Source organism: Schistocerca nitens, chromosome 2 (genome assembly GCF_023898315.1).
Source record: "Schistocerca nitens isolate TAMUIC-IGC-003100 chromosome 2, iqSchNite1.1, whole genome shotgun sequence".
NCBI classification, from domain to species: Eukaryota; Metazoa; Arthropoda; class Insecta; order Orthoptera; family Acrididae; genus Schistocerca; species Schistocerca nitens.
Genome location: NC_064615.1, coordinates 653,396,683 through 653,410,805, shown reverse-complemented (window position 1 = coordinate 653,410,805; position 14,123 = coordinate 653,396,683). Strand labels below are relative to the sequence as shown.

The 14,123-nt window shown below is 39.6% G+C and overlaps 1 protein-coding gene across 3 annotated transcripts in view; it reads right to left on the bottom strand.

Moving 5' to 3' along the window:
* The window catches only part of LOC126236771 (nucleoprotein TPR-like), a 315,616-nt gene that overhangs the window by 201,374 nt on the left and 100,119 nt on the right, over window positions 1–14,123 (bottom strand). For all 3 annotated transcript variants that reach the window (XM_049946344.1, XM_049946342.1, XM_049946343.1), the window contains exons 13-14: window positions 4,583–4,855; window positions 4,110–4,326 (exon numbers count right to left, since the gene is read on the bottom strand). In XM_049946344.1, coding sequence (XP_049802301.1) covers window positions 4,110–4,326; window positions 4,583–4,855 — 490 coding nt within the window. The remainder of the gene's footprint in view (window positions 1–4,109; window positions 4,327–4,582; window positions 4,856–14,123) is intronic.

Below are 14,123 nucleotides of genomic sequence, written 5' to 3'. Positions count from 1 at the left end.
AAAGTTTTCAGAGTCCAAAAGCGTGTAATACGTATTATTTGTGGAGTAAATTCACGGACGTCCTGTAGAAACCTCTTCAAAGAACTGGGTATACTAACTACTGCCTCTCAGTATATTTACTCATTAATGAAATTTGTCCTAAATAATATATCTCTTTTTCCAACAAACAGCTCAGTTCATACATACAATACCAGGAACAAAAATGATCTGCACAAGGACTTAAAAGCACTTACTTTAGTTCAAAAAGGGGTCCACTACTCAGGAACACTCATCTTAAATAATTTGCCAGTAAACATAAAAAATTTGGTTACAAATAAAGATCAGTTTAAAAGGAGCCTGAAAGACTTACTAGTTGCCAACTCCTTCTACTCCATTGACGAATTTTTTAGTAGAAACAAATGATGTATTGTATATATTCATACTATTAGTATTGTAATTTCAGCTTTTAAAAAAAATTGACTTGTTCCACATCCACGAGGATCTCCTCAGCACGGATCTATGGAACGAAAACTAATCTAATCTAATCTCCATGCTACTCTATCCTGTGCAAGCTTCTTCATCTCCCAGTACCTACTGCAGCCTAAATCCTTCTGAATCTGCTTAGTGTATTCTTCTCTTGGTCTCCCTCTACGATTTTTACACTCCACACTGCCCTCCAGTACTAAATTGGTGATCCCTTGATGCCTCAGAACATGTCCTACCAACCGATCCCTTCTCCTGGTCAAGTTGTGCCACAAACTCCTCTTCTCCCCAATTCTATTCAATACCTCCTCATTAGTTATGTGATCTACCCATCTAATCTTCAGCATTCTTCTGCAGCACCACATTTCGAAAGCTTCTATTCTCTTCTTGTCTAAACTATTTATCGTCCATGTTTCACTTCCATACATGGTTACACTCCATACAAATACTTTCAGAAACGACTTCCTGACACTTAAATCTATACTCGATGTTAACAAATTTCTCTTCTTCAGAAACGCTTTCCTTGCCATTGCCAGTCTACATTTTATATCCTCTCTACTTCGACCATAATCAGTTATTTTGCTCCCCAAATAGCAAAACTCATCTACTACTTTAAGTGTCTCATTTCCTAATCTAATTCCCTCAGCATCACCCAACTTAATTCGACTACATTCCATTATCCTTGTTTTGCTTTTGTTAATGTTCATCTTATACCCTCCTTTCAAGACACTGTCCATTTCGTTCAACTGCTCTTCCAAGTCCTTTGCTGTCTCTGACAGAATTACAATGTCATTGGCGAACTTCAAAGTTTTTATTTCTTCTCCATGGATTTTAATTCCTACACCGAATTTTTCTGTTGTTTCCTTTACTGCTTGCTCAATATACAGATTGAATAACATCGGGGATAGACTACAATCCTGTCTCACTCCCTTCCTGGACATAGCTGAATATATCTGAATAAAATTAGTAACAGGGCAATGACAAGCTGTGACTGGCGAAATACGCATACCAAATCATGTCCTATGCAAATATCCATAAGCTGAAAACCAATGCCTCTTTTCCTGAACAGTAACGGAACGACTGATTCAGGGCAGAAAGAGGTGCCATAGGAGAACTGCAGATACAGCAGCCTATAGGTAACCATCTAAATGTGTGAGCGAGAGTAGTAGAAACAGTGATAAGAAAAAAAAAATGATGATAAACATTGTAAATTTAATTCAATATACATAAAAGATAAAAAAAGAAAGGATTCACATAAACGTAATTTTATCTGTAGCACCCATTCTCCCAATAAAGAACGTGGACTCGAATGAATAAATGTCTGTCAAACAAAAACACACTGGTCAAAAAGCTTAGATGTTAAATGAACACACATTAACACACTGTATAAGGGATAGTCAAAGTTTTAATTAACAACTCAAAATATATAGCCACAAAATTAATTTTTTGTTTGTTTACAGGAACATGTCTGCAATCCCAGTACACATTAAAATTCTTGTGACAGAGTATTGTAGCATAGTGGGAAAGGAGCAGAAACATAACAGCAAAGCACACTGATAATATTTAGGATCAAGTAAGTGGTAATTCATTTTCAGCAGCAACAGAAAATCAAGTAACATACAACATTCAATTTTATCAGTGGACTACACCATTTTGTTTTGGCTCCTCTATATGCTACAGTACTGTGACAGGAGAACTTTAATGTGTACCGGGATTGCAGACGTACCTGTGAATAAACAAAAAATTAACTATATAACATTATTTTTTTGAAACGATGATTAAAGCTTTAGAACTACCTCTCATATACTTGATAAACAGCATGTGGAGACTGGTGTCTCCTAACATGTCTAAGCCTTTAACAATTTTGAAAATCAATATAAAATACCTTTCACAATAATGTAATTAAATGTACGGTCTCATTCTGCAGCCTAAAACAAATTAAAAATATTTTTAAGGCACACAGGAGAAAGACAAAATTTCATGATTAAGGTGAGATTACAACATTCAAAACCTTTAACAGCAAACTAATTACTAATGGGTACTTTGAGCATGCTGTGTACTATTCATGTGTCACTATCACAATATTAACACAGCCTCATGAAAAAGCTCTTTGAAGTTGTTCTCAGACCACACACCGTTGCCAAGATTTAGGAAAATGACCTCAATAAACCAAAAGTTGATTCTAAGTCAATGACTTGGATTTTCCAAACTCTGGCCTTTACCCATCTCCTCACAAATAACCTACTCAGTTTAAGTGACTGAGTAGTTGTTCAAACTAGTAAAGGTTGCTGCTCACCATACTGTGAGAAAGGCACAACAAAAAAGGCTGCTAAACAAGTAAGCTTTCAGCCAAAAGGCCTTCTCTCTCTCTCTCTCTCTCTCTCTCTCTCTCTCTCTCTCTCTCTCTCTCTCTCTCTCTCTCACACACACACACACACACACACACACACACACACACACACACAGAGAGAGAGAGAGAGAGAGAGAGAGAGAGAGTTGAGTAGCTAGGTGCCAGACAGGAGGTTAGATGGAGGGCAGGGGGGTGCGGGTGGGGGGGGGGGGGAAATGGGAAAGTAGAGAAATTGGTGGAATAGAAAGCTCTGTAATGCTGGAGTGGGAACAGGTAAGTGGATAGATTGGTTCGACAGTGACAAATGAAAGTTGAGGTCGGGGGAGGGTTACGGGAATGTACGATATACTGCAGGGAGAGTTCATACATGTGCAATTCTACTGTGCAGGTGGGAACTCCCACTGCAATATATCCTACATTCCTGTAACCCCTCCCCCATGGCCTCAGCCTTCATTAGTCACTGTCTTTTACTGATCTATCCCCTTCCCTAGTCCCAGTCTAGTACAATGCAGCTTTCTATTCCACCAATGCACTAACTTTTTTTTAGTTCTCTCCTTTCCTGTTTCCCCCCCTCCCCATCCCCCTTCCCCTCCATCCTGGCTGCCTGCCCTCAATCTGACCTCCCATCTGCACCTAGCTGCCCAACCGTCTCCCAATCACATCCCTGTAAGCTCCCACAAGCAGCACTCCATCATCCCCACCCCTACCCTGCTATCCCTCCACCTCTCCACCTCCTCCTTACCCCAACCACTCAGATTGCTCCTCACAATGTGTGCAATTGCTCACAGTCTGGTCTTGGCAGCAAATGACACTGGTCATAAGCATGTGAGATTTTGTGTGTGTGTGTGTGTGTGTGTGTGTGTGTGTGTGTGTGTGTGTGTGTGTGTGTGTGGGCGCGCGCGCGCGCGCGCGCGTGCATAAGGGGGGGGTAAATTTATTAATAAAATGAGGCCAATAGAGCTGCTGTAATCCAAACAGGTAATTTTTTGATGCATAACCTAAGCAGAATTGCATTTAATAAGCCACCCAGTAGCACTGCATGTGAGAAGTGTGTGTAGGACTGGGAAATTTCTCAAAAAGTGCCCTTTCTACAAAGACACCCAAGTATGTCTTGCAGACAAATGTCTGCATATCGATAAATAAATATACACTATTCCTTGTCTGCCTATTAAACAGACAAAGCATTTGAAGAGAGGAATGGCTCCAGCAGAGGCAGATTCTAACTGAAAGCATGAAGAATGCTTTACGGTCGGCATCCAGTAAGTGTATTAGAAGACAAGTAATACTTAATACTCACGTGTCGTGGTCTCCTGTGAAGGTTGTTTGGAAAGTTCTTTAACACGCATCTGTAATTTCAGCAGCTCATCATTAACTTGGTTCAGTTCTGTTCTCGCAGATATAAGTTCTGTTCTTGCTTGTTGGCCAAGTTTACGTTCCTCCTCCTCACGTTGTCTGGCAATTTCCACCTGCTGCTTAAGTTGCTTAGAGAGTTCTCTAAAGTTATCTTCTTCTTCCTGCCACAGGGAAACTACAATTACAGCACATTTAATGCCACAAGCAAATTTTTGAACAAATTGGCTGCTATGCCCGTTCATGAACCAGGATATATTAATGAATGGATTAGAAGAAAACAAGTCTGCTGCTGCAAAAATACATCAATGACTTTTTAAAAAATCAGGGTACACTCCTTTAAATATTTTTTGTAAATTCTAGTCTCTTACTTCTTGATTGTATTATTACATCCCTCCTATCCACTGCCACAGACAGTACCTGCAATCGTCGCCGCAAAGCTGCACATTCACGGAGGGCATCATCCAGACGGGTCTCAAGGCGAACTCTAGCCTCTGTATCTTGCCGTTCCAAGCTAGTACGGATACATTCCAAATTAGCTAGTAAATTACTCTGCCCACGATTCTCTCGTTCATACATTTCCTTTTCTTTCTGCAAACGCGTATTGCTCTCACGCAGCAATTCACATTCTTGCAATGCATTCTGAAGGCGAACCTCTGCCTGAGCAAGCTTCTTCTGAGCATCAACAGCTTCCTTCAATACAAAAAAATGATTGGATGATAACATAAGTAAATATATAAATACCTAAGCAAACAAGAACATATTTCTGATGATGGTGATAATATTCACATGACAAATGTACCATTTCTTATAGAATAATCGGGGGGGATGGAAGGGGGGGGGGGGGGCCAAGAACAAAGACATCAATAACAAAGTCCTAAATGTAACTATTTTTGGGATTATAGGCAGGTCAAAATAAATAAAATATATTTTTTAAAAAATCCCATACTTCCTGGTTAAAAATACACTTTCTTGGGTGAAAAACTTCTTCCCAGATGAAAGTACATTTTTCCGTGTTAAGCAACAATGCACTTTCCCTCGGAGCTGCAAAACGTATCAATCCTTCGAATGGTTAGGAATTTATACACAATCATAGAACTTTCCGGCACTTTTGGAAACAATTCAGCAAAACAATCCATTTGTGAAGGATCTCTGATGCATGGCAACATGTACGAAAGTATAAACATGAATTCCACCAATTACTCCATGCTAGCTTCCGAAGAACTGAAATCGAAATTGCGACATGCTTTTGTCAGCCAGTCACAGCTCATGTCACACGATCTCGCCACCCACTGACAGCAGATAGTCAGAGCCTAGGAAATGTGATATAGTAAGCCAATAGCAACACCCTGTCAACAAGAAAAGATGAGCTTTCACACATATAATATCGATTGTCAAAATATTTTTGCTCTTTTTTTTTTGTATGGTTAGGCAGCATCGTAAGAGCACCAGCTTAAATTGCAGCAGCTAAATATTTCTGGCAAGAATGACTGTATATTTCACTGTTGTATGCCAGGCATTTTGTGGGTTACCTGGCTGAGTACATGTTCCATCAAGCAGTTCGACTTTTACTATCGTAAAGCCAGTTAGGTGTGAAATTGCTCAAGAACTCATTTCACACTTTTTTTTTAAAGATAATTACACTTGCCATAATTATTACACAATTTATAATCTATGAAAGAACTAAAATAAATTAAACTTGGTCTTATTTAGTGCATGTTACATTTTTAAGATATATCAAACACAAACATGCCAGTCAAATTTTAAATAATGGCATAAATGACTGGTCTTCTGTGCCCGAAATTTTTCTATGCAATTGGTCCTCAACGTTAAGTTTTGAATGAGGTACTAACAGTCCACGATGTAAGAAATTCATCGCACATTCTCATTCTCATACATACATACATACATACATACATAATTCATCCTGTGTAAAAGGAAATTTACTTTGAAAGTAATGCTTCTGAAATCACAATTCACAAAAAGTTGTGATGTCATGCTCACTGAAATGAGGCCCATGGGAAAGATGCAGCAGAAGCAGTTTGTCATTATCAAGTATTGGATAGTCTTTGACGCATTTTGCTGTTGGCAGACACTTGTGCATGCACCATGTTCTGTTGTTGTAAACATCGCATTTTCTTGGCAACTAAAGTTTTATTTTGGTGTAATTCTGTTGTTTATGTTTTATTACTGCAGTATTCTGCAGTAGCGGGTTAACATAAAATTTGTTGAAACTTCCTGGCAGATTAAAACTGTGTGCCCGACCGAGACTCTAACTCGGGACCGAGTTCGAGTCTCAGTCGGGCACACAGTTTTAATCTGCCAGGAAGTTTCATATCAGCGCACACTCCGCTGCAGAGTGAAAATCTCATTCTGGATAAAATTTGTTGTTTATGTCTCAGTTCTTACCAGTCAAAATTACAAAAAATTAACTGAAAACTAAAACAATGAAAAATTCCTGGAATTATAAAAAATTCCCGGGCTTTTCCAGATTTCTCCCAGAGGAAAAAATTTCTGTGTTTTCCCACTTGTCTCAGAGCATACACACCCTGTCCTTATACTGTTTACGTATGTAATTAGTCAACACTCTTGACTGTCATCAAGGAACATCAAGAGTAATATATTGATCTACATACTAATTCTGACAAACCTCCAATTTTGGTTAGACAATTCTATTTATAGCAATTTTGTCATCTAACACCTACAACTTCGAACAACTGGCTGAACAGAAGGTATGAACACATTCATACTGGGGGGCAGCTACCCTGAGTCACTCTTCAGCAACAACAATCAATAATTGCTCAGCGTAAATCTTAAATGCCTTATAAAATTTGCAATGTATCTTTCCCATGGTGACAGAGATGATTAGTAGGAGCATTAACTATTCAATACACAGAGTAATGTTAAGGACTTTCCACTGTCCAGTGGGCCTATGTAGTAATGGGTACAGGCATTAGTCTCATCAAGATTTTCAGAAAATGTTTTGAACCAGATATGGGATATTTTTAGGGTGGGGAGGGCAATCCTACCTTTGTTGACAGCCTCAGGGGGAGATGTGGGGAAGTTTCCCCATTTATGAACATAATGATGCTTTCACACCAAATGGCTTTCAGAATGTTTTCTTTGGTATTGCAAAACTTGTCTTGTCCTTAATTTGCAAAAGATTATACTATCCTTAGTCACTGGGGAAGTTGAACAAATGAGAATACATATGGGAGAGAACTACGCCAAGCATTCTGTTGCTACAGCACTGATAGTCTAACAAACCTAAATGCTAACAAATTTCCGGTGTTTGAAGGAAGAATGCTTCCAGTGGAATGTATATGTGACATGTTCCAGCAGTGCTGCGTTTCGTCAAGAGCAAAGGCACAAATGATTTTAGGGCAACAGTTTAGCTATAGTAATAATGGATAACAAATTTTACTTTTAAAGTGAAGGGTAAAATGGTTTATGCCAAGAATAAGTTTGATCTTCTTCTTCTTCTTCTTCTTCTTCAGGGACAGCTTATGTTAGATGAAGGAGCTAATAATTGTATGGACAGGGTGCTGATGTAAGAAACAGATTAGTGAAGTGAGAATAAACAGTTTTGTTTGTGTGGAAACTGAACTACTATCCTGTGGTTGGTTAATTTTTCAGACTGTAGAGGATGTAATAAATTTCCAGTTGGGGCTTAAAGAGAGATTTTTAGCATTGCATGTTTCCAAGCTTTGAATTCATCTTAGTGTATTCTGATTGCTAAAAATCAGCAACGGACTTGTCGAATTTATTACACTGTGACAACAGTGACAAATTCATGCTTTTATTATTTGAAATCAAAGATCTTATAATGACCTATACGATGCTGTAAATATTTCCTATGTCCCTTCTTGACAGCAATATCCTGTAAAATTTGTAGTTCTTTCTAAGGTTCTATGTTCACTGGAAGATTTACAAGCTGATGTACCATAAAATTTAAGTGGTCCGTTGGGTGACAGGAACTGGTTATTAATTGTACAGTCTGTGATCACGTTTTAAGTGCTGTACTATACACACTTTTTATGTTGTAATTCTAAGTCCATATTGTTTAAATAATGACACTGCTTGACCTAAAACTGTATTCTCAAATTTACGAGGGGCGTTTCAAAAGTCCATGCAAAGTCCGAGAGATGGCACCAACGGCATGTATCGAGGCCATGTTTAGTTAGTAGCATCTTTGGAAAGAACACACATGCAGTTTCAGCCATATTGGTCCATTTCTTTGTGTTTGACATTCATTTGGTTATTAAACATTACTTTAAGAGAAGCTAAAGAGAAGCTTGATAAACATTACAGTGACTCTGAACCTTCAATTAGAACAGTTTATAAGTGGTTTCAAAATTTTCGGAGTGGCCATATGGGCACAAGTGATGCTGACCATTCTGGATGCCCTGTGGAGGTTACGACTCCAGAAATCATTGATAAAATCCATGATATGGTGATGGATGACAGGAGAGTTAAGGTGCGTGAGATTGCTTGTGCTGTGGGCATTTCGAATGAACAGGTACATAATATTTTATGAACGGGTACATAATATTTTGCATAAACATTTGGACATGAGAAGCTATCCGCAAGAAGGGTTCCGCTTGACCAAAAACGGAATCGTGTGAATTGTTGCAAGGATGGTTTGCAGCTGTTCAGGAAGAATCAGCAGGACTTTAAGTGTCGTTTTGTCACTGTGGATGAAACATGGATATATTACTATACTCCTGATACCAAACAACAGTCTAAACAATGGGTTACCAAGGGAGAATCTGCACCAAAAAAGGCGAAGACCATTCCTCTGGCCGGAAAGGTTAGGGCGACTGTCTTTTGGGATTCACAGGAATAAGCCTCATCAACTATCTGGAAAAGGGTAAAACTATTACAGGTGAATATTATTCATCGTTACTGGACTGGTTGAAGAAAAACACTGGCAATTGGGCCACAAAAAAGTCCTTTTCCATCATGACAATGCACCATCACACTCCTCCTCAGTTGTGCTCACAAAATTAATGGAAATATGATTCCAACTCGTTTCACATCCCCCCCTATTCTCCAGACTTGACTCCCTCTGACAACTGTTTGTTCCCCAATTTGATGAAATGGCTGGCGGGACAAAGATTTTATTCAAACGAAGAGGTGATTGCAGCACGTAATAGTGATTTTGCAGACTTGGACAATTGCTGTTATTCGGAAGGGATGAAAAAATTAGAACAGCATTGGACAAAGTATATAAATCTAAAAGCAGACTGTCGAAAAATAAAAAAGGTTTACCCCAAACAAGTAAGTAGTTTTTATTTTTGCACAGACTTTTCAAATGCCCCTCATAAAAGAGCCATATAGGTTAAACCAGTACTAATGTATCATCACTTTAATACCAGGAAATTTCATATATGGGATTTTTATTAATTTTATTAATTTTTAGTTTCTAATTATTTTCAAATAATATTTAATAGATTTCTCTTATTTCAATATTTGTAAGCTGAATATGCTGGCGTGTTACTGTAAGAATGTATATACACTATGTGATGAAAAGTATCCGGACACCTGGCTGAAAATGACAAGTTCATGGCCCACTCCATTGGTAATGCTGGAATTCAATATGGCGTTGGCCCACCCTTAGCCTTCATGACAGCTTCCACTCTCGCAGGCATATGTTCAATCAGGTGCTGGAAGGTTTCTTGGGGAATGGCAGCCCATTCTTCGTGGAGTGTTGCACTGAGGATAGGTATCGATGTCAGTTGGTGAGGTCTGGCACGAAGTTGGCATTCCAAAACATTCCGAAGATGTTCTATAGGACTAAGGTCAGGACTCCGTGCAGGCCAGTCCATTACAGGGATGTTATTGTCATTGTAACCACTCCACCACCGGCCAGGCATTATGAAAAGGTGCTCAACCATGTTGAAAGATGCAATCGTCATCCCCGAATTCTTCTTCAACAGTGGGAAGCAAGAAGGTGTTTAAAACATCAATGTAGGCCTGTGCTGTGATAGTGCTATGCAAAACAGCAAGGTGTGCAAGCCCCCTCCATGAAAAACACCACACCATAACACCACCGCCTCCAAATTTTACTGTTGGCACTACACACGCTGACAGATGACGTTCACCGGGCATTCGCCTTACCCACACCCTACCAACGGATTGCCACAATTTGTACCATGATTCGTCACTCCACACAATGTTTTTTCCACTATCCAATGTTTACGCTCCTTACACCAAGCGAGGCATCGATTGGCGTTTACCTGCATGATGTGTGGCTTATAAGCAGCTGCTCAACTATGAAATCCCAGTTTTCTCACCTCCTGCCTAGCTGCCATAGTACTTCCAGTGGATCGTGATGCAGTTATGTCTGCCTATTACACATTACGATCCCCTTCAACTGTCGGCAGTCTCCGTCAGTCAACAGACGACACCAGCCTGTGCGCTTTTGTGCTGTACACGAGTTTCACAGAGCGCCCAATTCTGCTCTCTCATGATGTCTAATGACTACTGAAGTCACAGATATGGAGTACCTGGTAGCAGGTGGTAGCACAATGCTCCTAACATGAAAAACATATGTTTTTGGGGGTGTCCAGATACTTCTGATCAAATAGTGTAGAACCTACTATATATGTTTCAGATTTTCACGTCATGTAATAATTAAGACCACAGTAATATGAAATTGAACGAATACTTATATAGTGATGCAGTGGCTGTTATGAACATAGTACAGCAATCAAATAAACCATGTCCAATCCACTCCTCCCCCCTCCACCCCTTATTCACTTCTCCCTTGCCTCCATCCTCCCTTTACTGAATGCTTCTTCTTTATATATAATATACGATACACACAATCATGTTTTAAGAATATTTATGGAACGTCATTCAGCATGATCTTGGCTCAAGGTCATGCAGGTGCCCTGCACTGAATGACCTGTATGTTTTATTGATTTTCTGTTCACTTTTGCACTTAATAATGGCTATAGAGCTGAACTCTTGAGACTCTTAAATAAATAAGTATCAAATATACAGCCAAATGGCAGAAATTTCATTAAAATATGAAGAATTGTTTAATATTAATCACAGAAAGGTATCAGTGTGATATGCAATTATTAACACTGCCCAAACACTAATTAACCGAGTTATAACAGACCAAGGGAATACTTCCCCCCTACAAGCAGACCACTCAGCCTCATTCCTATGTAAAATCTACTAAACTGCAAAATGCTTCTACAGGTATGAAAATAAGAGAACAGCACTGGCACCAGTATACGCAAATGAAGAGAAGAAACTGTACAATAGCCTCAGTCAGTACCATTAAGTAACTATAAACCGATTGTGCTTAACCAGGCTACCATTAACACAACAAAACTAGCAAACTATTCAGAAATCTATCTGTTGCTCCCTATGTTATAATCAGAGTCAGGATTTTTACGAATGCACCTTTCCTCACGGTAAATTAATGTTCTTCAGAAAGATACCACAATGTGAATTTTGTTTCTTGTTTCGAAAAGACTTTTTTCATGCCCCTTTTCTCCTTCTGTGAGACCTTAATTCATTTTTTCCTCCAACCATGTCCGTAATCCCCTATTTTCTTTTGCTGTAGGTTTTCAGTAATCTTCTTGAGTGCCCATTGTAATTTATAAGAGGAATGGCTTGTGGGTTTAATTTCATTTGTTTATAGTTTTGAATCAATATAAAATATTTAACTTTCAATTATCATCTCCTTAGCTTACAGTGAACATTAATAGTACCACTACCCCTTTCGGTACATGTAGGACTGGAAGCACATCTGTAATAATGGAAAATAATTGTGTGCGAGACTCTTCCTATTTCTCTCACTTTGCCGCTACACACAGCCTGCAAACAATCGAAATGAGAATATGGGTATTGCATTTTACCATTTCAATATCAACAGAATCAGTATCCCACTGTTCATGAATTAAGTTCATCATTAAATGAGTGTATTATTAGATTTGATCATGCCAACTGTGTCCAGCGTCTGAGAAACAGTTCCATCTCAGGAAGTCACACAAGGTTCCATTGAAACTGACGGTTTTGTTATGCAATTAAGAAATTTTGTTAGATGAAAAATACCAGTGAGATTGGATCAAACACATTTCCAGCTCTAAGCATCAAAAGAACAAGACTCTTCAAACACACAAATCATGGCACACTATTACAAAATGCATTTGAACAATTCTTCAAAAAGCTAAAAATTAACAAATTGAACATTGATTTGTGTGTGTGTGTGTGTGTGTGTGTGTGTGTGTGTGGCTTGCAGGTGCTCAACACCGAGGTTACAGCGCCCTTACACACATTAGATGAAACAATACTGGATAAAACGTTTAAAATTTTTGTCAAGCAGTAAGGAAGAAAGGTGTAAAAGACAATCATTCACTCACTCTCATCCCACTCGCATTAAACCACACAATCACATTATCTCGCAAGCCTTAATAAAGCAGTGAAGGGTGAAAGCTGCTATTTCTAAAACTGAAACAGAAGTAAAACCACAGAAGAGCTACAACAAAAGCAAAGGTAAATGTGCATGGCCGACAAATTACAAAAAACATGCGTATTACAGTCACCCAGTTAACGCACATCAAGAACATAAGCTCCCAACATTTTTGGAAACAAGTTGCACAGAGGGCAGATCTGCCAGTAAATCTGCCACAGTCCTCTGGTCCGAAAATAAAATCCAGTCTAGTAAAATGAGGGGCACAGTTACCTGCACGCCACAAGCACCACGTGTTGGAGGATCCTCTTGCCGGAGCAAGAATGCATGCTTCAGAGAACTGTGACCTATGTAAGGACGAGTAAGCAGGACCTCAGACCATCTTCATGGCCACAAGAAGGTATACCACGGCCGCATTGTGGGCTTTACGAGACACAGCTTATAATCAGTCATTTCCAGCCACTCGTCTTTCCATCAACACCTGACTCTGTACCTCAACAGCGAGGTGAGTACATGCGGGGGAATGGCACACTGAAATAACCGAGGATTTATCAAGACATGTCTCCTTGGCTGCATATCTGCCCTTTCGTTTCCTGCAATACCCATGTGCCCTGGCACCTACCAGGACACCTCTTTCCCCACCCATTTTAGCCGGAGGAGGGCATCCTGAATATTCTGAACTACTTTATCAGCTGGTCAGCTAGATATAAGCGTTGCATCGAGAACAGAGTCTCCCAGCTTAGACCCGTCTGTGAAGACAGCTACAAAGCCGTGGTGCTCATTTAAATCTCAAAAAATTTGGCATTAAAAACAGAAGAAGGTGTGCAATCTCTCCTGCACTTCACTAAATCTAAAATTACTCTGGCCACTTGCACTAACCAGGGTAGCAGTCTGTTAAAACACTAGATTTGAGCCTGTAAATGACCCCACGCCAAGGGTCTCAAGCACACATTCTGCACAGATACCAAATGGTCTTGTTGCCCGTAATGATTCATAAAGAGGAGTTCTATAGCTGGATGAGCAATGGTAGGGTGTGCTGGAGCAGTGGAAGTAGCGAGGGGCTGACATACCTGACACACCATGAGAAGCTGCTACCAGATGGTACAGACAGTTCACCAGCCTCGGCACAAAGAATGGGTACGGGGCAGGTCCTGTAAGGGCCGTGGACCACCTGATCTCTTCATGGTGGACAGAATCAATGACTTTAGGGTACGAAGGCCTCACTGACCCATACACTGTACATCCATAGTCCAGCCGTGATCGAACAAAAGCCCTACAAAAACTGGAGCAGAAGCTCCCTTCCACTCCCCAAGACCTATGTAAGACACCTCAAAATTTTCAGTGCGTTTGGGCCCTTACTTTCAGGTCTATCAGGTGTAGTAACCAAGGCAACATCGAGTCAAAAATGAGGCCCAAAAACTGCACAGAGTCTTTAAAAAGGAGAACAGTGTTCCACAGGTAAATTAAAAATAGGATGAGAATGATTAAAATGAAACACACACACCTTCTCCGTAGAAAATGTAAAATCAG